The sequence below is a fragment of the Poromitra crassiceps genome, assembly GCF_964638095.1.
Source record: "Poromitra crassiceps genome assembly, chromosome: 1".
NCBI classification, from domain to species: domain Eukaryota; kingdom Metazoa; phylum Chordata; class Actinopteri; order Beryciformes; family Melamphaidae; genus Poromitra; species Poromitra crassiceps.
Window position 1 is genome coordinate 97500126 of NC_139623.1, and position 27778 is coordinate 97527903.

The 27778-nt window shown below is 43.0% G+C and overlaps 1 protein-coding gene across 1 annotated transcript in view; it reads right to left on the reverse strand.

Moving 5' to 3' along the window:
- gfra3 (GDNF family receptor alpha 3) overlaps nucleotides 1-24700 on the reverse strand; it is a gene marked incomplete at both ends in the record, with an annotated part of 65276 nt that extends 40576 nt beyond the window's left edge. The window contains one exon of the mRNA XM_083631961.1: nucleotides 24661-24700. Within this exon, the coding sequence (XP_083488087.1) occupies nucleotides 24661-24700 (40 nt within the window). The remainder of the gene's footprint in view (nucleotides 1-24660) is intronic.
- Between the last annotated feature and the right edge of the window lie 3078 nt (nucleotides 24701-27778).

The following is a 27778-nucleotide window of genomic DNA, read 5'->3' on the forward strand; positions in this document are numbered from 1 at the left end:
GTGAGGCAACGCTGATGAAGGTGTTAGGCTGATGAAGGCCATAAACGGCACCCACACACCACTTATCAACGGTTAGGCACATTCCTCTTCTTTCCTTTCAAATGCTCGTTGGTCGGGGACGGGGAGCAGAGCCGCCAGATTGTTGGGCAATAATTTGATTTGAGAGGAGACCGTGTGTGCGACCATGTGTGAGAGCGCAGTCGTGGTGTGTGTGTGTGTGTGTGTGTATGTGTGTGTGTGTGTGTGTGTGTGTGTGTGTGTGTGTGTGTGTGTGTGTGTGTGTGTGTGTGTGTGTGTGTGTGTGTGAGAGAGAGAGAGAGAGGAGACGTTTGTGTGAGAGCAGAGTCGTGGTGTGTGTTTTTGGAGAGGGACAGAATGGATTTGCAGGCTTGAGGAAGTGAGAGCAGCCAGGGAGCAGCCAGGAGTGAGCAAAAGCAACACTGGATAGTAGAAAAGGCCTCCACTACCCAACATGGATGACTGCTGCTGAAGGCCTCCACTACCCAACATGGACGACTGCTGCTGAAGCGTTATTATGGAACCCACTGCGGATGCGGCAAAACCATGCCCTGTTCCCGCCTATGCAGCAGTCAAGCGCCGGGATTGGCCAGGAGCGGGTCTTTTGTTCCCCTTTGACAGCTCTTGCCTCTTGACAGCTCGAATCTTCCACACCACAAACACTGTGCCCAGGCCCAGCCCAGTGATTTCATTAACCAACTGAATTGCTCTTGACAGCGGACATTGAAATATAACAAACCAGTTAACCAGCCTATATAACAAACCAGGGCCTCTGAAAAAAACATTCTGAATATAGATGGGAATAAAACTGGAAAGTCTAGTGAGATTTCTGGCACAGAGAGAAAACTCATTTTGAACAAACGAATAGCCTACCCTACATCAAATCACCCCCCCTCCACAGAATATAGGCTAGTTAGGAATAAAACTGAAAAGTTTGGTGTATAAATATAAACATGCAACTGTTGGGATCAGGTGAATATAAACATAATATCAATATTAAAATAATAGACTACTACGTTTTTTTTTTTTATATATAGGCTACTATTCAAAGCAGACCTTGGAAACGGGAAACCCAGAGATATTACTCTTGGGGTTGATGCAGGCAAACGGCACATTTTTCTCATGGGGCATGGAGTCAGAATTTCTGAGGAGAAATATATATTGCCTTAAATATCATATTAAGAAGAGATGAAAAAAAAAGTTCTACTAAGAACAATATAAATGTGTTAGTTTTGCTAAGAAGCTTTGATTTGAATTTGTTAAAACATTGATTCATTCATTTGAAACCATGTTGGCAGTGCACCACAGAGTTTTTCATGCAGGCTGAGGACATCAGTGTCAACTTGTCAAGGAAGCGCAGCTGGAGCCTCCTCCCATTGGCTCACATGAGCATGGACGTCTGGCCAATCCCAGCGCTTGACTGCTGCGTAGGCGGGCACAGTGCGTTTTGCCGGAACCACGGTGGGCGGAACCACGGTGGGTTCCATAATAACACGCTGCTGAAGGCCTCCAATACCCAACATGGACGACTGCTGCTGAAGATTTGCTGCCTAAATGTCTTTTTGTTTTTTGTTTTCATGACTCAAACTCTTGGACTCCTGGGAGTCAGAAGGCCAATGCATGGCAAATCCAGTCCTCTGTGTCCAACCCCAGTAAACTGTTTTCCACCTTCTCCACCCTCCTCCACCCTCCCCCCCCCCCTCCCTCCTCCCTCTCTGCTGATGATTTTGTAACCTTGTTTACTAAGGTGGATGACATCAGCTCTTCCTTCCATCCTCCAGGTACCATCAACAGTGTTGGGCAAGTTACTTTCAAAATGTAATATACTACATATTACTAGTTACTTTCATTTGGAAGTAATACGTTACTTTACAATATTACTGTCTGTGTAGAGTAACTCATTACTTATAACACTACTTTTGCATTACTTAAACCAAAATAACTGCAGTAGCAGAATGACATCGCCGCCCCGGGGCCATCCCAAAAAATAATTTCAACCGTCTTCGAGTCAGTGTAATCCGTCCAAAATTCTAAAATGTTATCCTTTTCCTTTGTTATTGTCATCTATAGTAGTTGCATAAAAACAGTTAAAACACACAATTTGATTAGGAAATGATTGTATCTTTTTTAAATATGTGCTTTGATTTTTTTTTTTATCAAAAAACTAAATTCGTAACTTGAGTTACTTGACAAAGTAACTGGTATAATATTACTGAAATCCTATAAGTAATAAGTTATATTACTGAGTTACTGCTAAAAGTAATATATTACCCCCAACACTGACCATCAATTACACTCCCAACTCCAATCTTGCTTCTCTGCCCCCTGTCCCCGGATTTACTGTCTTACTGTCTGCTTTAGGCATTAGCCCCCCTTGTCTGAGATGGTTCATCTCCTACCTTTCAGGTAGAGATAAAAAAAAATAGTCTTTCATGGTCAAATATCCACTGCCTTGCCTGTGACCTGTGGGGTCCCGCAGGGGAGTGTCTTAGGCCCTTTATTATTTTAAAATTTACATTAACGACCTACAAACTGCCTGCAATGTCAACATGTTTCTGTATGCCGACGATTCTGCCATCCTGTCCTCTGACAAGGACATGGAGAGACTTCAAGCTACTCTGTGTGAGGAATTTAAGAAAATAAAATCCTGGCTTACTGATAACAAACTTTCCCTTCATATGGCCAAAACTGAATATATTATTTTTGGTTCAAAACCCAGGTTATACAAATTGGTCTCGTCTACTATTGTCCTTGAGGGCCAGTCATTTGCAGCAAAAGCCTCAGTCAGCTATTTAGGCTGCCACCTAGACAGTAGCTTAGGAGGCGATACCATGGCCCTAAAAACAATTACCAAAGTGATTGGCCGAACTAAGTTTCTGGCCAGAAAAGCCCCCTTTCTGGACCAGGCCAGCCTTTTTCTGTTAGCCAACTCTCTGGTTTCTTCTTGCTTTGATTATGCCATCTCTTCTTGGTACAGAGGTCTGACCAAGGTTTTGAAGGAGAAACTGCCGGTTTCCCAGAACCAATTAGTAAGGCTAACTCTAGGCCTAGCCCCTAGAGACCATGTGGGAAAAGAACTCTTCCAGAAGCTGGGCAGGCTCCCCGTGGATGCTAGATATGTCCAGCTCCAACTTAACATTGTCCATAACATCTATAACAACAGAGCCCCTGATTATCTTAGCAATCACTTTCAGAGGAGTGGAGATACAGGCCCCTATTCTCCCACAGGCCTTCTGCGCTAAAACGGGCCTTCGGCGCTAAAAAACGTGCCTTGCGCCTGTCTCGGGAAGATATCAACATGGCTTTAGGCTGGTAAATGCGCTTGACGCTGAATGGGCGTGGCGCACTCCCTGAATGGGCGAGAATGGGCGTGTCGGCCTTAAATGCCGGCCTAATGATATCTTCGCACCTGGCGTAAATTTAACGCTTTGCGCTTTTGAAAACCAGGCCTATTCAGTGCGCCAGTTGAGCGGGGCGCTCCTCTGCCTCTCCCCTGTCACCCTCTGTCTCTCTCTGAAACCAGGCCTATTCAGTGCGCCAGTTGCGAGGAGCACTCTTCTGCCTCTTCTCTGTCACCCTTCTCTGTCTCTCTCTGACTCCCTCGCTCAGACAGACACAACACACGTCCCATAGGAAAAAGAAGTTGCAAGTTCACTGCCTGTGTAATGTCCCAGCATGCAATGTGCTACTCCATTTCACTACTAAATAGCAACCAAATGAGCCGAAATAGATATAAAGGTAAATCTAAATAATGTGTAATGGTAACACAACCTGCAATTGTAGAACATTTCAATATTGGACCAAATAAAACATTGAAATGAAAACACCACCCTATGTGAAACTTATGTCATCCTGGGCCTATATACATCCCTTGTCGATTTAACGTGATTTAGATAAGTGACAGCGTAACGCGCTTCTACTGTCATGTCCTACTGTGATGTTCGCTCCAATAAATTGGCTCTACTTCACATTTTAGTTTTACAATAAAAACACATTTATGCAATGACTTTACATAATGTAGGCTATATTTATGTGCATCATCCTACCTGCAGCAGGGGAGAGAAAACGATATCTTTCTGGACAAACTTTCACCAATCTAATTAATCTCATCATATAGGGATAGGCTATATTTTTCTAACTGATTAGAACATTCTTTTCACTTTGATCTTGCTATAGTGTAGCGTATTTACATGCTTGCAGTATTTAAACTGCAGTTAGATTGGTTTGAGAAGCATAATAATATGGAATAATAGCCTATATATGGAGACAGACAGATGGGATGAAGGGAGGGGGGGGGGGGGGGGAGCAGAGCGCTTGGCTTTGTCTGGTTTTACTGGACCACTGGAATTGGAGCTTAAAAGGCAAGCGTGTGATTCGTTTATTGCACTTATCCAATGAGCAGACGGTGCATAATTCTACGCTTAAAGCCCCAATCAGTAAGATTTTTGACATTTTTTACTGTAATATAACTGATTTTTAGTCACAGGACATGGTAGATTGACTTTTAATAGGGAGACCCTCGTCTTTATTTATCCCACACCGCCCTCCATTGGCCAGCACTGGGACTAAGCAGTTTGTCTGTCACGTCCCGTAGCAAGAAAAAAGAAAAAAAGAAAAGCATGCGCGCATGCGCTGTACAGCGGAAGCGATGTGTTCATGAAAACGAGGAAGTAACTCGATTTGGATTTGCTACGAAAATGATGTTTCACGGAACTATGGATTATTATTTCATCACGTGGTGAGTACCCGATGTCACAACATGTACATAGAGCTTCTGGCGCTGTGTTTTGTTGACTTTGAACGGCGATATCGTTATCGATACTAATGCACGCAGAGGGCGCAGTGGAAAACTTACTGAATGGGGCTTTAAAAGGCATAGTTGTAATGCTTTAGGTTGCGTGTAGCGCCAACACCAAGATATCAAGTGCGCTGGTCCACGCCCACTGATCAACGCTGCGCCAGGCGCTCGGTGTAGTTTCTACGCCGATGCAAAGATAGGGGCCACACACTCCCACAACACTAGAGCCAGTACTGCTGACTTACGTCTACCTGGCTTTAAAACAAACTTAGGTAAGTGCTCTTTTAAATTTATCGGGGCTAAAAATTGGAACATGCCCCTCCACTTAAAGTGTACAAGCAGCCAAGGTGTTTTCAAGAAGAAGGTCAAATTGTGGCTTCTTGAACAAGTCCATGCCTAAGCTCTGATGTACTAACCTGACACTGCCAGATGGACGGTATAGCTCCACATAGGTTTCACTAAACCAGTCGATCTGGGAATGAAGTAACCAGACCCGCTGACGGAGGCGGGCACTTTTTCCAAGCTACTTGGCAGGTGATTGGATGACCCATCTGTCTATCACCGCTGGTGGGTGTTAACTTCAACCAATCAGATCGCCGAAGGTGCCTGTGGATGATCTCCGTGGTATTCATTGATTGAGTCCTCACGGTCGTAAAGTCACCTTCGAAGCATTTAGTTAGATTATAACGAACTAGTTGTGTGGCTTAGCCTTCCCAAATGTTGAGGGCCGTTTTTTTGAATTTAATACATAGAATTGGGAACGTTACATTCAATTTCATTCAGACTGCCTGTCACTTCCGCGGCGGCAGCCATTTTGACGAGTGAAAAGAACTACAAATACCATGTACCCACCGCCTGAGCCCGCCTACGGCTGCCGCTGATTCGTCGGCCCGGGATGGCTCGACCAATCATCTTAACTGCATGTGCGGGTCCAGACCGTCACGGAGAACCAAATGAAATGTGAGTTCACGTGACGGGCGGTTTACCAGGCTACTGATGTACAGCTTCTTCTGTGTATTTTGATGTGTTTGTTTCTCATCTCTCATTGCATAATTCATACTGTATGAATGTATCTGTTAATTATTCCATGTTTATATGTTGTTGTTTTTATATATACCTGTTTTAGACCAAGGAAGGACCACAATGGAAATAAGTCTTGACTTTATTGTGCTTTATCCTTGATGTTATTCTTTGAGATCCGTGTCTGTACTTTGTTTAGTACATTGTATTTCAACTTGTAACCGTCAAATAAAATAAAATAAAATAAAATAAAATAAAATAAAATAAAATAAAATAAAATAAAATAAAATAAAATAAAATAAAATAAAATAAAACTTCCTTCTCTCCCCTCTCTCCCAGTGAAGTACTTAAACTCATAAGCTCTAACCGAGCCACTTGCTGTCCCCTCGATCCTATCCCTTCCTCTCTCCTACAAACCATCTCACCTGACATATCTCCCTTCCTCACTACTCTCATCAACTCCTCTCTGTCCTCAGGTCTTGTTCCGCCTGCTCTAAAGACTGCTAGAGTCAAGCCTCTGCTTAAGAAACCCTCCCTTGACCCTACTGCTATTCAGAACTACAGACCTGTCTCTCTTCTCTCATTGACTCCATTGACCACTGTGCTTCCCTTCCAAACAGCTAAGAACCTTGGGGTGATCCTTGACAACCAGCTGTCTTGCTCGGCCAACATTGCTGCGACAGCACGCTCCTGTAGGTTCTCCCTCTACAACAGCCGCAAAATCCGTCCCTTTCTCATGAGGGAAGCGATGCAACTCCTGGTCCAGTCACTTATCATCTCCTGCCTGGACTACTGCAACGTGCTTCTGGCCGGCCTACCTGCCTCTGACATCCGACCGCTTCATCTCATTCAGAACGATGCAGCCCGTCTGGTATTCCACCAACCCAAATTCTCTCATGTCACTCCCCTCTTCCGGGACCTTCACTGGCTTCTATTCCCATCTCGGCATGCATCAAATTCAAGCTCCTCTGTACCTACAATCTATGGTCAGGCTCCAAACCTCTCACCGCTCCCTCCACTCCTCCACCAGTGCAGGGTTAGAGACGAGAAGAGTCGCTCATCCCGATCGCGACTCTTCTCGTCCCTGGCACCGCAATGGTGGAATGAGCTCCCCCCTTTGGTCAGGACGGCCGCATCACTGCCAATCTTTCAGCAAAGACTAAAAACAGACCTTTTCAGGCTCCACCTGGCCCCTTCTTGAACTAACAAAAAAAAACACCTTTGTAAATTTTGATTCAGTCAAAAACCAATAGTTCCAAGCTAAACCAAAATGTAAAGGCACTTATTCCAAAGATGACCTGGCAAAGATACATGAGAACTATTGGTTTTGACCGCATCTTAATGTACATTTACAAAGATTTATCAGGCCTTGTCTACATCCAAAGAGCACGTGTCCATCCCACACTCCAGACCCGGCGCGGTTCTTCTTCTTCCCTTGTGTTTTGGGCTACTGCGGAGGTGTTTCCTCTGAAAACAGCTGGAGCTGGTTGATAAGGCCTGATTGGGCCCTTGATCTGATCATTTCCTCATGTTTCCATATTGTTAGCCATATTTCCTTTGTTAGAGAGAGACATTTTGGAACAATCGCCCCTAGGCAGGCTCAGTTGAGTAGTTGTTACAGCGATAGGATGAGATGAAAATATGTTTTTTTACTAGTAAAATATGAATTCTAATGAAAATAAAGGATAATCTGAAGAGTGGGTGCTACGCACCATAATTCAACCACTGATAAAGATTCCACATTTCCTCCATTAAATAGGCTAAGTGGCATGAGGGAGCATGGTGGTGCAGTGGTAGCGCTGTCGCCTCACAGCAAGAAGGTTGTGGGTTCGATTCCTGCCTGGGACGCTGTGGGCACTGAGGGTATGTTCCCATTCCCATGTCCTCAGTGCCCATGGCCCCACTGGGGCGGTCAAAAAAGGCCTTTCTGTGTGGAGTTTGCATGTGCTCCCCTGGGGTTTCCTCCAGATAGAAACCCCCTGCAAAAAAAACTCACTGCCTAGTATGCTATTTTCATCCAATGTGATGAGTTTTGTGGGTTTTCAAGGTGTTTGAAGCTATTTCAGATACACAGAAACCTAAGGCAGTCATGACTCAGTACAAAAGGACTAGCAAATATGATCTCAGCAAAGGACCAATACAGCAGATGAATGAGTTTGGATCCCCTTGGGCCTTGCCATAACCATTGTTATTGCACATGGATTTTTCTTCATTTCTCTGGGTGCTGTTGTGACCCCTGTGCTCTCTCCTTCCTCTCTCAGATAATATTACTCACAAATCTTGTTTCATCCAGAAAGCTACACCGATCCTCTCGATAATTTAACTTTTTCACCCGCTCTCTCATCATCAATATCTCATAAACTCATTGCATCAGTGTAGGACCTCTCTTGTCTGCTCTCATCTTCAAGCTGCGAAGATAAGAGTGGCTCTACTATACCTGCTGTATTTCCTTCATGATGTAAACTCTCTTTGATCACCACGGTGGCTCAGCAGTACTGCTGCTGCCTTACAGCAAGAAAGTCCTGTGTTCAAAACCCTGGTTGGGCCCATGCAGGTCCTCTCTGTGTGGAGTTTTATGTTCTCCCCGTGTCCGTGTGGGTTTTCTCTGGGTGCTCCGGTTTCCCCCCACCATCAAAGACATGTACAGTATGTTAGGGTTACCGTAATTACTCCTGTGTGTGTGTGTGTGTGTGTGTGTGTGTGTGTGTGTGTGTGTGTGTGTGTGTGTGTGTGTGTGTGTGTGTGTGTGTGTGTGTGTGTGTGTGTGTGTGTGTGTGTGTGTGTGTGTGTGTGTGTGTGTGAGGCACTGGCAATTCTTCCAAAGGACAGCAGTTGAAAATTAACCATCTGGCTAACACTGGCACATTTACAGTAATGTTCATTAATCTGCATTGTCCCTCAAATAAATAAAAACATAAATAAATAAGTTTAAATTACCTACCAAATTATCTACAAAAAAATACAGTCAGTGCTCCACACGCATCCTTTCCACATCACATCCACAAGTAGGTCCTTTCTAAACAGCATCACAACATACTGTGGAGAAAGCACACACAGCCTCACTCAGTAACTAGGACAATCCGAATACATCCTCTCTGGAAACTTCTCATCAAAGAACACCAACTCAATTTCTTGCCTCTCTCCCTAACTAGCAATAGGCTACTGTACCCTACATTCACAAAAACCACCAACTTCTTTTAATCTTTCAACATTAGCCGAGATAGGAGCCCCCCTAATCACCATTTCCACAAAGCTGTAGGTGTAAAAAGAAAAAACTGAAAATAAGTGTATCTGGCTCTGATCAACCAAAACTGTGTTGGGTGGGCAAATAGGACATCAAACATATGACTCTAGTTCATTTGTATTTCACCTCAGACAAGCTTTCAAGTCTGAAATGTACCTAGGTTTGTTAGAAAGATGAATAATATTTCACCTTTTCTACTAGGGCGCTGCTAGATGATGTCACTAGGTTGAGAGTACAGTACAGTAGTAAGGATTTTGAATGGTTTGATGAATCGAAAACAACCACAATCCCAGTGAGAAACACAACAGCATATGATGTTAGACTTCAATCAAAATCCTTACTACTTAACTAGCCTGTACTCCACTACTGTACTATACTGTACTGTACTGCACTGTAATGTACTGTACTGTACTGCACTGTACTGTACTGTACTGTACTGTACTGTACTGTACTGTACTGTACTGTAGTATACTGTACTGTCAACCTAGTGACATCATCTAGCAGCACCCTAATTGGCGAAAAGGTGAAATGTTGTCAGTTTTCTAGCAAATCCAGGTACATTTCAGATGTGGAAGCTTGTCTGAGGTGAAATACAAATGAACTAGAGTCATATGAGCAAATGTCTCATGTCCTCTTCAAGTCAATTTTCATATCAATTACCGATTCCATCCCTGGAGTTACACACAGGGATACAGCCTCCTGCAAAAAACACTTGATGTAAATCAGTAAATCAAGGTGTGTATGATTGTGACTCAATCAGTTTCCTGAGATTTGCATACTAATAAATGCCAAAGACATCAAATAGGATTTGAGTCACAAAAGCTTGAAGGAAATGAATTAAACTGTGCAGAGCTGTTGATTGGTCTATGAATGGCCTAATTGGAATGGTATTTAAAGCAATTTGACAACTCTCAGCAAACAAGATGAATCTTGCCATTTATGTGCTTGGGTTTTTGAAGGATCATCAAAAGAGATGGCACTACCTAATGGAGGATGCCACGAAATAATTTCAATGTTGGGAGTTGAACAGATGCCCAGTGCATCCAGCACTTGCTCATGGATAGTGAGCTGTGGCACTGATCTGCAGAGCCACAGCCAACATCCCTCCTGTTACTCCAGGTAACCTGCAGCCTTGCGTCAGGTGCTGCGTCAGCCAGGCAAGGTGTCCGCAGATGCTGAGGGACTATTTCAGGCCTGTCTCCCGCTGCCTGGTGCAGTGTTTAATGGCAATGAACCAAAGCATATCTTGGCCACTGACACACAAAGACGTCCGATCAAGGACACATCCCATCATGCTGTGAGTTCTCCAAACATCACTGGTGCCATGAAACATGCAGGGTGTAGTGGTAAACACAGAGGTGGGTAAACTAGCCAAGGTGAGTAGTTTACCCACCTTGTTTCCCCTCAATGTTTGATCAAGTTGATCTGAAGATAGGTGAGTTAATGCTTTGCCTCATTACAAAGAGGTGGGTAAACTGAGTTTACCTGCATTTACATTCCACTACGCCCCTGGAAACATGTGACCATCAGGGTGCAGAGCACATAGAGATAGGAAATTACAATGAACATTCAATTGGTATGTGATGCAGATGTTACTATAATAACTGTTTCTGTTCATTTTCAATGCAATGAGCCATGCCTTTGCAGACTGGCTTGTCAGTGAGTTGAGTAGAAAAGCAGCTGTCATTAAGAGACGTGTTTTTTATAGGGAGCATAGGGAGATTATTTCAGTCATTTTTTATAGTCAAAAAAGTGGTATATCCTAAATAATTTAATGTTTTAAAAAGTATATTTGTATCTGATTAATGTTCCATGGGCATGTTGTTAATTCAATCTTTGTGCCCGCTTGTCCTAAAATCTCAACTCCAGACACAGTATTTAAAGTGTAACTAACCCCCAAAACACTTTTTTTCAGCTTTTAACCAATATATATGACTTTGGGGGTGATGTGTGAAGAATGCTGGTCAAACTTTCCACATTTGAGAGCAAACTGTTGCCATTCTACCATTTGTATCATTTTTCAGCAGCATACCTGGCATAAGCGCCCTCTATGGGTGGAACACTGCTTTTTTTTTGCCCTCAAATGAATGGGAGATTTGATACGTTGTGACGTCACGATGAACCAAAGACTATGGGATTTCAAGATAGTTACTCCCCTACTCCCCCTGTACCCTTTCGGCTCCTCACAACTCCAAGCCTATTCCCATGATGTCACTTGACCTGTTAATCACCTGTTAATTGATTACAATCGCCTGTTATTTTCCTACCAACTCCTATGTAACACAATACTATCAATAAATGCCACTATTATCATAAAAGGAAGGACATAGCATTGTGTTGCCGTAAATCATTCCCAACCTTTTTCATACTAAGGAGCCCTATGATGAGATTTGGTCTCTCAGATGCAAATCTGATAAAAAAAAAAAAAAAAATTATGTAGCCTAGATATGATTTTGTCCAGAATTCCATATATCGTCGCTGTCGTTCCAGGACCTCGAATCTCCAAAACAGCAACTTTTCAGGAAGTTAAAAAAACCTGTTTGCTCTTAACTCATTGAGTGCCAAGGACGTCGATCGACGTCAAAGTAAATAGTGACGTAGAGTGCCAAGGACGTCGATCGACGTCAAATACGTTTTTTGACGGTGGGACGTGGATCAAAGCCTCCTTTATCTCCTGTACAAATATTGTAGCTGTTGGATGTGTATAACCTATTTTACAGACATTAGGTGGCGACAGTGCTCTCCAGATTAGAGAAAGTTGAGGCAAAAACAGAGAAGAAGTCGTTGGGGAAACGGAAATCGCATCGCATCCGTATGCATCGATATGCATGAAGCATAACGTTAGCTGTGCCTGCAGCAGCCAATCTGCTGCCACAATTGAGCCCCTCCGTGTCCGCTGCGACAGCCCATCCGCATGATCAGCCGTGGAGTTGTTATTATTCTCAACTGGAAGCATGGGAGCCGGTGACAAACACTTGGAACACTTGGAACGCTGTAAAAAAGCTGGATGTAGCGCACCCTTCACTGTGCACAGCAAACGCAGCAGAAAGCCACCAGACACTCCCACGGAGGAGGGGTTTGCAGTTGAGGGGGGGGGGGGGGGGGGCACGCAGAGCAGCACACAACACTGACCCAGACAGACCCAGACAGCAGGACAGGATTGGCAAACGCAAGCCAGAATATCCGATGCCCACCAGCAGCAAATCAAGACCAGCAAGAAGCTGCAACCAGCAGCGCACACAGGGGCCAGCGCTGCTGGTTGCAGCTAAAAAATATTATTCTGCCAAACAAAATTCCCTGGCCTTCACTGTTTTATTGAAGGAAATTATTTTTGAGGTGTGACTACATCAGAAAATATTAGCTAGTCAGTGATGTGCTTGAAATGTTTAATTTCACAAAAGGCTCATTATCTCAGCTTCTAGAAAAAAACGGCTGTTTTTGGTTAAATCAAGCTATCTTCTCCGGCTGATAACTAAAGAACGGAAAATTATATCAATAAACCTGTTTTTGCTGATGATAGAAGAGAGTCTCATCATTCTTTTTGCATGTTCAGTGTTTACATAGTAATATCACACAATATTCTGTGGGCCTCGAGAAATCACTGAAAAAAGCTCTGAAACTCTGGCACTGGGAGCGTCCGTTCTCCAAAAGTGGCTGGCACTCAATGAGTTAAAATACTGAACCAAACGTCGTCAAAGTTGGCACATGTCTTAATTATAGTTAGTTTCCCGCTGAATGTTTCATTACTTTATTAATATCTTACCTGGATAAGCTCAGATGATGTTGTTTATATTATCAGTCCGAGTTGGAAGCACTCTCTCCCGGCCAGTCAGGCGGGAGAGAGTCGTATGCTCATGCACGAGCCCCAAGCTCTGGGCCGCGCGCAGCAGCAGCAGCAGCCCGCCTCAGCTCTCATGGCCGAGGCGGGCTTGGGCATGGGGTGAGAACAGTCTGACATAACGTAGCGTTAACGTTACTTTATTCTCGTCAGAAAACACTCCGATTTGCATGATAAAACAAGTTTGCAGCCTAGGAATAACTGGAAAACATTTGATTGATCTATTTACGTCAGACGATGCCAGAATCACACAAAACCAGCAGCGCACAAAGCGCAGCATGCCTGGTGACTTTTCCGGGGAAGTCCTCATGAGGTGGGGCGGAGCATGGAGGTCTGACTGTCACATACTGTACACTGCCCTGCGCTGCAGTAACTTTTAACAAGAATCACGGAAAGCCCCCAAACGAAAATTAAAAACGGATTTCATGGCACGGTATATCGCAAGTTGGACGAGGGAATGACGTGGAGAAATCATTGTGATTACATGAGCGTGAGAGCGGGGCATTTGTCCTCACTGTGCTGTGCTCTCACGTCACTAGTCTCTTTTAACGATAGATACAGACGCCACATACACATAGGCCTACATGCAGAAAAATAATTCAATTTCTAGTTCGCCACTGAATTACCAAATTGATATAACTTTCAACCATTTTGAGCAACGCTGTTTCCATACAGGCCACCAGCGTTGGCTAGTTGTTGATATTTATAAAGATATTGCAGCTCTCATATAAATTATTTCGAGGCGGTGGGCAAACTGTAATGGCGTCAATTTCCGAAAAAAAATCCTGAGCTGAGCACAGCCAAAGAGTATAGTATAGACAAGAGTATATGTCATTTCTTGTTTTTTTCCATAGTTTTTTTCAAATCACCTTTTGTTACATATCTGGGGGGTAAGTCCCCCTTTAAAGACACTGCCTCAGCAGAAACAGATAAAAAATATAGCCGCAAGCGGCGATGGGCGGGGTTCAAGCCTTGCGCAGATGACAAAGCTTCTGATTCTGACTAGGACATCCTCCTTGATATATCTGACAAGTTTCGCGATCATTGGACAAACAGGTGTGGAGTTACAGCCTTTTTTGTGTTAGGCCACGCCCATTTCTGGCGTTTATGGCGCCCCCTTTTGGTCGAATTGCACAAAATTTGACACGCATGGTCTGGGATGATCTCCGAAGATCTCCAGCAAGTTTCGTGAAGATTCCTTAATCGGTCATGAAGTTATGACAATTTAGCTGTGAGGCCACGCCCTCTCACAACTTTAAATATCAATATCTCCGAAACTAAAGTAAATCCACAAATCACAATTGTAGAGCTTGCTCCATAGATGCTTCCTGGCGATTTTGGTGCAAATCGGTCCAACGGTCTAGGAGGAGATGTCAAAAATGTGTTTTCCAAACTTTTCCAAATATCTCAAAAACTTTCCAGGCGGACATTAAGGGTCCTTAAGGCAAACTTGTAGAGCAGGTTCACCTGAACATCTGGGGAAAAAAAGTTTGAAAATCGGACCAACGGCGTGGAAGTTATGGCCTTTAACGTAAAACCGTCGATTATAGCGCCACCTTCAGGCCGACTCGAAAAATCTTTCTTGAGCAGCTACCAGCCAACAATATCTGTCATTGGGCCAAATTTCAGGTCTCTACCATTTACCAACTCACGGGAATTTGCGTTGAGGCAGATGAACAACAAGAAGAAGAAGAAGAAGAAGAAGAAGAATAAACCGGCAGAAAAACAATAGGGTTTCAGCCCCTTCAGGGCTTGAACCCCTAAATAGAAGGTCCAATGGGAAAGACAAAGAAGCTGAGGTGAAGGCACACCCCAAATCTTCAGTGTGTATTTCAAATAGTTGAAGTCTGAATGGGAACAGCTCAAGCGTGTAGATCCCAATCCGTATAAGACCCGTGTAACTTTGCACAGTCTGAATTACACCCTGAGAAATGTATGACAATCGTGTTGCCTGGCGCGAGCAAGCCCCCCAAAATGAAGCCCCCATGAAGCCCTGCCTGACCACCAGTTGCAAGTCTGCCCTCTGCAGTCTACCCTCTGCACTGCGACATTAGGACTAATCCACAAAGGCCCGCCAGTGGAGGTTCAAGGTCAGAGCTAATGCCACCCAACAATAGACAGGTTTCCATTGATTTGTCTGGCAAAGGTACACTCACATTCATAGTGATGTCATACATTATTTGTGTGACAAACACTTATGCCAATATGTCTATTATCTAGCAGTCATTAGGTGGATCAAATCAGACACCAAATAAATAATGCAGTACACTTTTAATGGAGAATTAAAATGGAAACAATGTGGCTCAGCTGTGTTAATTCTAGAATAAAGAATAAGTGATTATATTTCAGTGTCATAGTGGAGGTAAAATCAGTGCTGAGAATGCATATACGTAGCATATAGAGAGCAACAAGATGTTTTACATGTTAATCCCTTATATTATGTTTATTAAATGTATTTAAAAAAATAGTTTGCTGATTGTATTTCCTTAGGCATGTTGTTACAAATCATCAGTCACTTCTGTCTTTACCCTAAACTCTGGAACAGTCAGTGTATTTGTCTGTAGATGTAAGACTGCACTTTTGTTCAGAGGAAAATCTGTAATGTAAGACAGAGCCAAGACATTTAAAAGCTTTATAAGAGACAGACAGGTGCAATCCTTCTGTTTTAACTTGGAAGCTAGTATGAGATTCAGCCTTGGGAAGGAACATTAGGCCAAAAAACAAACATTCAAAATGACTGGTTAAACTTTTTAACCCTGACCTCCATGAAGTGCTACTGATGACAGACAGTGGTAGGCTGGTGTTTACCTCTGAAGTGCCCTGCTGAGGTTTAGGCCATTAAGTGCACAAGGTCAGGGGGAGTATTACATTTCAAAAATAACATCAGACAATAACATGAGGGTAGACATGGAATAATAGAGTGTAGAGGGGCTATTTCCAGACAAGAGTTCGGCCTGGACACAGTGGACAGAAAGCCTCCATTAGGTCGATACTTTAGTCTGTGATTAGGCTAAATCTGGACCTGGGCAATCAACAATTAAAAACATGGCAGCTCTATGAAAGATTCCCGACATTGGACAATTAATTGAGGTAGTTCTGTATTTTCCACCTCAACTATATTTTGTGTCAATGAAATTCATTTTGAAACATTTAACTCCAATCATTTGTTTTACGATCAGGTATGGTGGCAGAATTCACCATTGAGACCCTCTTTCCTTCTTTCTAATTTGCTAGATAGAAGTAACTAATTTACTAGTCTCGCTGGCCAGCCTCCCCTCCCTTCCGTGAGAGTCGTCTGGCTGCACGGAAACAGGCTACTGGGATAAGCCCTCCCCTGCTCTACAGCTGCTCCCCGGATGTCTGCTCCTGGCTTATTACAAGCTCTGTCATTGGCTCCAACCATGTCAAACAGAGCAGCTTCCGCTAACTAGCTAGCAAGCTAACGGCAGAAACCTACATGCTAGCTCGTTGCTACATGCTGAAAAGTTGGATTGTTGGAAACTATTTTCCAAGGGCACTGCCGCCAAGTGCCACCCATCGCAATCCCACTATGGAGCCCTGTGCCGCCAGACTCCTCTCACGGTAGAGAGGGGAGGCTGGCCAGAGAGACTACTTATTTAGTAATGACTGATTGACATATTCACCTTATGTTCCAACACAGGTGTCAGCCAGTTACTTCCTATTGTGTTTACACTTCCTGTGACAGTACAGTACTAGTGAGCAGGTAAAACAGACAGTGTTTTGAACAGGAAGTCATAACATAACTGGGTAAAGTGGGCGTGGCTACATAAGGTGAATAGGGAGCCAAAGTGAACGTCACTTCCTGCCTCGCGTACTAGCGCCTGAAAAAATATGAATGGTGGTGAACAGAGAGAGACGTGACTATTTGATCCCGTTTGAATTGTGCCACGGGGTACACATGTACATTTTGTCAATTTAAAGCAGCTACGAGCAAGATTTTCGATTGTTATTAAAGGGGCCATATTATGCATTTCTTAATTTTGTATCATATGTTGTTACAATCTTGGATAGTCATATTTAACATGGGCTAAGCTTCAAATAAATAGGTGAAGGTGTTTTAATGTTACCCCCATGAACCCCCCCTCCCCCCATGAAGTCTCGTAGACGAGAGGACATGGATTTGTGCCGATTTGTGCGAGAGCAATAGTTCTAGTGACGTAAGGTAGGACTTGTTACCATGATGATGACAAGCCTAGCCCGGGCCGGACAGTGTGCGCGCGCCATAGCCTTCACCCGTCCTCCCTGCCACTCCCTTCCCTGTTCTGACTGCTCCAGTACACTGCCGACTTGTCAACCTAACCCCGCGTCACCAGGCTCTCTCCAACCTGGCTGTGACTCCACTACTGTATGTGCGTCACTACACCCTCCCTCCTCCCACCCTCCCTCCTCCTGTGGATGCTCCGGGGGGAAAATGGCGGCGATTGAGTGCCAGGCAGTCTGAATGAAATTGAATGTAACATTCCCAATTCTATGCATTAAATTCTAAAAAACTACCCTCAACATTTGGGAAGGCTAAGCCACACAACTAGGTCGTTATAATCGCATTTCATGCTTCAAAGGCGACTTGACGATCATGAGGACCGAGAGGACTCAATCACAGCAGGTCTCCGCTGATAGATTACCACGGAGATCTCTGTTACATGCGCAGGCAGTTACGCCTCCTCCTCCTGACCGCCTGGAGTATTTCCCGGAGGGTGGGGGTTCTTAAAGGGACAGGACCTAAAACAGAGCGTTTCAGACAGAGGGTGAACTGAAGGGGGCAGTGAGAGCCAGTACAAGATAAACAATAAGTTTTTTGAACTATGAATGATGCAATAAGTTACTCTACTGGAGGCCAACAATAAAATAATAATACATTATATTAGCAAAATATGGGCCCTTTAAACAGTCTAAATTTAATATCGATGCCTCACATCTTACCTCTAATAGTAGAGGAGACCAACGCTGAGTAGTCTCGCTTGAAAGCAGAGTGAATCGGCGAGTGTTGTCTTGATGATTAGTCTGTCTGCGGGCCGGGGCAGATCAGGAAGTGAAATTAAACGGTTTGCGGCAGCCACTTCGGCCATAATCACAAAATTACAAAATTACTTTCAAACAAACTGTTAGAATATAACGAGAGATGTTCGCGAGAGCAGAAAGTAGCAAGGACAGCTGTTTTGGTCTGTTGCTACGGCCGTAAACTGTTTCACTCTGTCTAGCAACTGTTTACAGCTGCCGTAAACCGTTTCGCTCGGCCTAGCAACAGACCCAAAACAAGAAGGACGGCTTTCTCCGCTACATCAAAGGGCTTTCTACTCTCGCAAACATCTCTCGTTATATTCTAACAGTTTGTTTGAAAGTAATTTTGTCTCTCTCCGTTCACCACCATTCATATTTTCAGACGCTGGTATGCTGAGAGAGGCAGGAAGTGACGTTCACTTTGGCTCCCTATATGAAACAGTAGGCTATTTGCAAATACTTTGCTTCTCCTGCACATGTGCCAGATGGGCGGAGTTTGTCACATAGGATGCTATAGAGTGAAGGCTTTGACATTCACATGAAATTAGCCTATTTATTATTTTACAACACTACTCTGGACAGCCTTATCTGACATTATCATACTACTCTGGACAGCCTTACCTGATAGTATCATACTACTCTGGACAGCCTTATCTGACATGATCATACTACTCTGGACAGCCTTACCTGACATTATCATACTAGTCTGGACAGCCTTACCTGACATTATCATACCACTCTGGACAGCCTTACCTGACATTATCATACTACTCTGGACAGCCTTACCTGACATTATCATACTACTCTGGACAACCTTACCTGACATTACTCTGGGCAACCATACCTGACATTATCATACTACTGTGGACAGCCTTACCTGACATTATGATACTACTGTGGACAGCCTTACCTGACATTATCATACTACTCTGGACAGCCTTATTTGACATTATCATACTACTCTGGACAACCTTACCTGATATGATCATACTACTCTGGACAGCCTTACCTGATATTATAATACTACTTTGGACAGCCTTACCTGACATTATAATACTACTCTGGACAGCCTTACCTGACATTATCATACTACTCTGGACAACCTTACCTGATATGATCATACTACTCTGGACAGCCTTACCTGACATTATAATACTACTCTGGACAGCCTTACCTGGCATTATCATACTACTCTGGACAGCCTTACCTGGCATTATCATACTACTCTGGACAGCCTTACCTGACATTATCATACTACTCTGGACAACCTTACCTGACATTATCATACTACTCTGGACAGTGTTACCTGACATTATCATACTACTGTGGATCCTTACCTGACATTATCATACTAGTCTGGACAGCCTTACCTGACATTATCATACCACTCTGGACAGCCTTACCTGACATTATCATACTACTCTGGACAGCCTTACCTGACATTACTCTGGGCAACCATACCTGACATTATCATACTACTGTGGACAGCCTTACCTGACATTACTCTGGGCAACCATACCTGACATTATCATACTACTGTGGACAGCCTTACCTGACATTATGATACTACTGTGGACAGCCTTACCTGACATTATCATACTACTTTGGAAAGCCTTATCTGACATTATCATACTACTCTGGACAACCTTACCTGATATTATCATACTACTCTGGACAGCCTTACCTGATATTATAATACTACTCTGGACAGCCTTACCTGACATTATCATACTACTCTGGACAGCCTTACCTGATATTATCATACTACTCTGGACAGTCTTACCTGACATTATCATACTACTCTGGACATCCTTACCTGATATTATAATACTACTCTGGACAGCCTTACCTGACATTATCATACTACTCTGGACAGCCTTACCTGGCATTATCATACTACTCTGGACAGCCTTACCTGACATTATCATACTACTGTGGACATCCTTACCTGACATTATCATACTAGTCTGGACAGCCTTACCTGACATTATCATACCACTCTGGACAGCCTTACCTGACATTATCATACTACTCTGGACAGCCTTACCTGACATTATCATACTACTCTGGACAACCTTACCTGACATTACTCTGGGCAACCATACGTGACATTATCATACTACTGTGGACAGCCTTACCTGACATTATGATACTACTGTGGACAGCCTTACCTGACATTATCATACTACTCTGGACAGCCTTATCTGACATTATCATACTACTCTGGACAACCTTACCTGATATCATCATACTACTCTGGACAGCCTTACCTGATATTATAGTACTACTTTGGACAGCCTTACCTGACATTATAATACTACTCTGGACAGCCTTGCCTGACATTATCATACTACTCTGGACAACCTTACCTGATATGATCATACTACTCTGGACAGCCTTACCTGACATTATAATACTACTCTGGACAGCCTTACCTGGCATTATCATACTACTCTGGACAGCCTTACCTGGCATTATCATACTACTCTGGACAGCCTTACCTGACATTATCATACTACTCTGGACAACCTTACCTGACATTATCATACTACTCTGGACAGTGTTACCTGACATTATCATACTACTGTGGACATCCTTACCTGACATTATCATACTAGTCTGGACAGCCTTACCTGACATTATCATACCACTCTGACAGCCTTACCTGACATTATCATACTACTCTTGACAGCCTTACCTGACATTACTCTGGGCAACCATACCTGACATTATCATACTACTGTGGACAGCCTTACCTGACATTATGATACTACTGTGGACAGCCTTACCTGACATTATCATACTACTCTGGGCAGCCTTACCTGACATTATCATACCACTCTGGACAGCCTTACCTGACATTATCATACTACTCTGGACAGCCTTACCTGACATTATCATACTACTGTGGACAGCCTTACCTGACATTATGATACTACTGTGGACTTACCTGACATTATCATACTACTCTGGAAAGCCTTACCTGACATTATCATACTACTCTGGACAGCCTTACCTGGCATTATCATACTACTCTGGACAGTCTTACCTGACATTATCATACTACTCTGGACAGCCTTACCTGATATTATAATACTACTCTGGACAGCCTTACCTGACATTATCATACTACTCTGGACAGCCTTACCTGACATTATCATACTACTCTGGACAACCTTACCTGACATTATCATACTACTCTGGACAGCCTTACCTGGCATTATCATACTACTCTGGACAGTCTTACCTGACATTATCATACTACTCTGGACAGCCTTACCTGATATTATAATACTACTCTGGACAGCCTTACCTGACATTATCATACTACTCTGGACAGCCTTACCTGGCATTATCATACTACTCTGGACAGTCTTACCTGACATTATCATACTACTCTGGACAGCCTTACCTGATATTATAATACTACTCTGGACAGCCTTACCTGACATTATCATACTACTCTGGACAGCCTTACCTGGCATTATCATACTACTCTGGACAGTCTTACCTGACATTATCATACTACTCTGGACAGCCTTACCTGATATTATAATACTACTCTGGACAGCCTTACCTGACATTATCATACTACTCTGGACAGCCTTACCTGGCATTATCATACTACTCTGGACAACCTTACCTGACATTATCATACTACTCTGGACAGCCTTACCTGACATTATCATACTACTGTGGACATCCTTACCTGACATTATCATACTAGCCTGGACAGCCTTACCTGACATTATCATACCACTCTGGACAGCCTTACCTGACATTATAATACTACTCTGGACAGCCTTACCTGACATTATCATACCACTCTGGACAGCCTTACCTGATATTATAATACTACTCTGGACAGCCTTACCTGACATTATCATACTACTCTGGACAGCCTTACCTGGCATTATCATACTACTCTGGACAGCCTTACCTGACATTATCATACTACTCTGGACAACCTTACCTGATATTATCATACTACTCTGGACAGCCTTACCTGACATTATCATACTACTGTCTGTGGACATCCTTACCTGACATTATCATACTAGCCTGGACAGCCTTACCTGACATTATCATACCACTCTGGACAGCCTTACCTGACATTATCATACTACTCTGGACAGCCTTACCTGACATTATCATACCACTCTGGACAGCCTTACCTGACATTATCATACTACTCTGAACAGCCTTACCTGACATTATCATACTACTGTGGACATCCTTACCTGACATTATCATACTAGTCTGGACAGCCTTACCTGACATTATCATACCACTCTGGACAGCCTTACCTGACATTATCATACTACTCTGGACAGCCTTACCTGACATTACTCTGGGCAACCATACCTGACATTATCATACTACTCTGGACACCCTTACCTGACATTATCATACTACTCTGGACAGCCTTACCTGATATTATAATACTACTCTGGACAGCCTTACCTGATATTATAATACTACTCTGGACAACCTTACCTGATATTATCATACTAGTCTGGACATCCTTACCTGACATTATCATACTACTGTGGACAGCCTTACCTGACATTATCATACTACTGTGGACGTCCTTACCTGACATTATCATACTACTCTGGACAACCTTACCTGACATTATCATACCACTCTGGACAGCCTTACCTGACATTATCATACTACTCTGGACAGCCTTACCTGACATTACTCTGGGCAACCATACCTGGCTGACATTATCATACTACTCTGGACAACCTTACCTGACATTATCATACTACTGTGGACAGCCTTACCTGACATTATCATACTACTCTGGACAGCCTTACCTGATATTATAATACTACTCTGGACAGCCTTACCTGATATTATAATACTACTCTGGACAGCCTTACCTGATATTATAATACTACTCTGGACAGCCTTACCTGATATTATCATACTACTCTGGACAGCCTTACCTGACATTATCATACTACTCTGGACAGCCTTACCTGATATTATCATACTACTCTGGACAGCCTTACCTGACATTATCATACTACTCTGGACAGCCTTACCTGATATTATAATACTACTCTGGACAGCCTTACCTGACATTATAATACTACTCTGGACAGCCTTACCTGATATTATCATACTACTCTGGACAGCCTTACCTGACATTATCATACTACTCTGGACAGCCTTACCTGATATTATCATACTACTCTGGACAGCCTTACCTGACATTATCATACTACTCTGGACAGCCTTACCTGATATTATAATACTACTCTGGACAGCCTTACCTGACATTATCATACTACTCTGGACAGCCTTACCTGATATTATAATACTACTCTGGACACCCTTACCTGATATTATAATACTACTCTGGACAGCCTTACCTGATAATATTATAATACTACTCTGGGCAGCCTTACCTGATATTATCATACTACCCTTGACAGCCTTACCTGACACTTTCTGGACGTTGCAGTGAACCTCACCCACCTGGCACTGCAAGCACACTGAAATACATGTCTATAGATTATTTGCAAATATTGTTTGGCCCAAGGCTGCCGTGACCAGCACAGTCCAGGAAACTCATTGTATTTTAGGTGACTAGACTAGTTCATATTGTCGGTGTGAAAAATTGATCCATAACAACACACAACCTGATCCAGCGAAAAACACCATGAAGACTACGTCCTCATTTCAAGATCAGGAGACAGTGATTCAGTCACAGTCACATAGACTTTAATGACTGATTACGAGTAATTTGACAGGAATATAACTTTATGTAGCTCTGCACAATGAAACAGGCTCCACTGCCTGACAACCAGGAGTAGAGTGAGGATACAATGGATGGATCAGGACAATAGGCAGCATTCCAAATTCACTTGACCTTGATAAATATCACTGTTTTAAGAGCAGCATAAAATCAATGGCGTTTTTTCTAATGTCCATTTGATCATCATCAAAGAGATGTTCCAGAAATTACTGACCTCAGTCTTATCTGAAAGTTCCCACAAATTAGCATTTTTACTAACATAACTGTATTGGCAGCTTTCTCCTATTAACTGCAGAATTTCTGTAAAATGTAGGCTAAATACAGACTTCTACCATGTCATAGGCTACCCAAATTGGCTTAATATGAAAGTAGAATATCATTCAATTTAACAAGTGGGAGACTGACTTTGTGGACCTGCTGAATATTGAGGGATTTTTATACCCCAAAATGTATTATTTATTCCATAATGCATCTGAACCAGAAAATGTATGCAAATGCAAAGGAAATATCAGTCTCAGTCACCCATCATATTTCCAATTTATACTTTTTCACAGTAATGGCCACATTTTCCTCAGGTTACACGCAGCAGTCTATGATTTAGTTAGGCTATTGGAACAAATTCTGGAATGGATTGCAACTACGGCATTGTCAGCGATTTAAAGTGAGGACCAGTGTCCTCCTTGGATCTATTAACCAGACAAGTGCAAGAAAAGCCATGGCATGATTCATGTTGCTCAGATAACATCAAAGGGGCATGACTAGACTAGCCTAATTGAACAGGGGGAGAAGTTATTTCCCTATCATGGGAAATAGGTCTGAGCTCTACCATAGCAGTCTTCACAAACACTCATAAACTCACAAACAGATATTAATGATAAAAAGCGCAACTATAGTGCGGGACAGAAAAGATAAAAAAAAAACAGGTAGTCGTGAATGAGAAAGGCGCTGCTTACCGTGAGAGAAGACATTGAGCAGAAGTCCAATGAGCATCATGCTGTCCGCAGGCTGGGACATTGAAGAGTGGGGTTGGGAAACTCGCTGTCTCTCAGTGACCCGCCGCCTGCGACATCCAGCCGCCTCTATGCAGCTGCTGAGCCCGCGGTGACTGACAGACTGGAGGGGCTAGCCTGGGCACAAAGTTGGCCAAACTGAACCGTCACAATAGCGATTCAAGTTCTCGCGATTTTTGTCATCGTGTCTATTTTCCCCAGTCCAAATGATTTCAGGTGAACGCATTCGGCAAATTTCAATGACTCAGAAAAACATTTAGGCTATCCCAAAGTTTCTGGATAACTGGCAGGTGAATGCCAGTCGGCTTGAATTAGACAATAGGCGTAAGTCTGAGTTGTATGTCGCATTTGCACTTGTGTGCGGGTGTGGTGCCTCGCAGGTCTACAGCTGTCCAGACTGGAGCGTCTGTCTGGCAGCGCATCTCCGTAAAAGCCGGGATGTGATTGGACCCTGGATAGACAGAAAATAACCACGAGACGCTATGTTGCCCGTGGGAGAAGAGTTGGGTTGTTCGGCTACATACATGGTGCTGAAGGACAGCTCATCTCTAGTCCAGTGGTTCCGGGGGCTCCCCTGCATAAAGGGGGATCATTTATTTTCACTATAATTCCTAAAGTAGTAACACAATGACGGAATGTATGTATGCCTACATAGATTAGCTGTCCTTCAGCACCTGCAGTGGTTGTGGTTCTAAAACTTTTTCACATCAACTGAACACAAATTAGACTATTCGATAAGAGTTTTTGCCAGGGTCCCCCATCTGATAAGATTGTTTGCTTTTAGATGTTTTATTAGGCTACAGAAAGTGTATGAAACACATGACCAAAATAGTCAATAAGGGTAAAAATAAGAATTGGGATTGGGCCTTACCATAAATGGTAACACTTTACAATAACGTACACAAATAATGTAGTAAACTAATCGTTAACTAATAGTTAGTTAATGAGTAGCTAATGAATAATTTGTCATTAGTCAATCACTAGTTAACCATAGTTAATGAGTAGGTAGTCTTTAGTTAATGATTAGTTAATCATTAGTTACTGATTAGTCGGTCAATTCCTAGTAAATGTGAGTTTGTGAATATAGTAGAGTAGTTAATCATTAGTTAATGATTATTTTGTAGGTATCAAAGTTGTGCTTTGTACGTATCAAAGCATTCATTATTACTTAACACCACTTAGCTTTATCGTTCCCCCCTTAAGTGCTGCTCCAGAGTTGTTACTACATGAGTACCGAATCAATACTTAGCCTACTTATTACCTGACCATTAGTTATTCTTTTTGTGTACCCTATTGTAAAGTGATGCATCATACCGAGTAGTTAATGCGTACTGAATACTTAATTATTACCTGATCATTAGTTAGGCTACTCTTATACTGAGTAGTTAATGAATACTGAATCATTACTTATTTATTACCTGACCATTTGTTACTCTTTTTGTGTACCCTATTTTACAATGTATAGTGGTGCATCATACTCAGTAGTTTATGAGTACTGAATCATTACCTAATTATTACCTGTCTATTAGTTAGTCTTTTTGTGTACCCTATTGTAAAGGGGTGCATCATACTCAGTAGTTTATGAGTAGCCTACTGAATCATTACTTAAGTATTACCTGTGCATTTGTTACTCTTTTTGTGTACCCTAATATAAAGTGAAAGATCTATCCTTATCAAATAAACACTTACTCCAGGTGACATTTGAACCCTCAGCCCCAAGATTGTTAAATTGTAAGTCTGGTTCTCTACCATCTGAGCTAACCAACCTGCTAGTTGGTAGAGCCATATGGATCTGTAGAGACAATGGGCTCTATTCTCCCACAGGCCATCGGCGCTATTACGGGCCTTAACCGCAAAAAAACGTGCCTTGCGCCTGTTTCGGCAAGATAGCAATAGGCTTTAGGCTGCCAAATGCGCTTTAGGCCGAATGGGCGTGGCGCAGTCCCAAAGTGGGCGTGTCGGCGCTAAATACCAGCCTAGTGATATCTTGGGACCTGGCCTACATTTAGCGCTTTGCGCTTTTGAAAAGCAGGCCTATTCTGTGCCTTCACTGCTTCTTCTCTGTCACCCTTCTCTCTCTCTCTCTCTCTGAGTTCCCAGCATGCATTGTGTTTCTCCATTTCGCTACTAAATAGCAAACAAATGAGCCAAAATAGATATAAAAGGTAGTTCTAAATTAATGTGTAATGGTAACACAGCCTGCCATTGTCAACATTTCAATATTGGACCAAATAAAACATCGAAATGAAAACACCACCCTATGTGAAACATATATGTCCTCCTGGGCCTATATATACCCCTTGTCGAGTTAACGTGATTTAGAGAAGTAACAGCGGAACGCGCTTCGGAAGCGCTTCTAATGGCATCTGCTATACTGTGATGTCCCTCCAATAACTTGGCCCTATTTCACATTTAGTTTTACAATAAAAACACATTTATGCAATGACTTGACATAATGTAGGGTATATTTATGTGCATCATCCTTCCTGCAGCAGGCGAGAGAAAATGATGTCTTTCTGGACAAACTTTCACCAATCTAATAGGCTATATTTTTCTAGCTGATGCATAGAACATTATTTTCACTTTGATCTTGCTATAGTGTAGCGTATTTACATGCTTGCAGTATTTAAACTGCAGTTAGATTGGTTTGAGAAGCATCATAATATGGAATAATAGCCGATATATGGAGACAGACGGGATGAAGGGAGGTGGGGGGGGGGGGGGGATCAGAGGCTTGGGTTTCGTCTGGTTTTGCGGGACCAGTGGAATTGGAGCTAAAAAGGCAAGCGTGCCATTCGTTTATTGCACTTATCCAATGAGCATGACGGTGCATAATTTTACGCCTAAAAGGCGTGGTTGTAATGCTTTGGGCTGCATCTAGCGCCAGCACGACGATATCAAGTGCGCCTGTCCATGCCCACTGCTTTGATCTGCGCCTGCCGCTCGGCCTAGAAACTGCGCCGATGCAACGATAGGGGCCAATGGGCCCTATTCTCCCACAAGCCTTCGGCGCTAAAACGGGCCTTAAACGCAAAAAAACGTGCCTTGCGCCTGTTTTGGG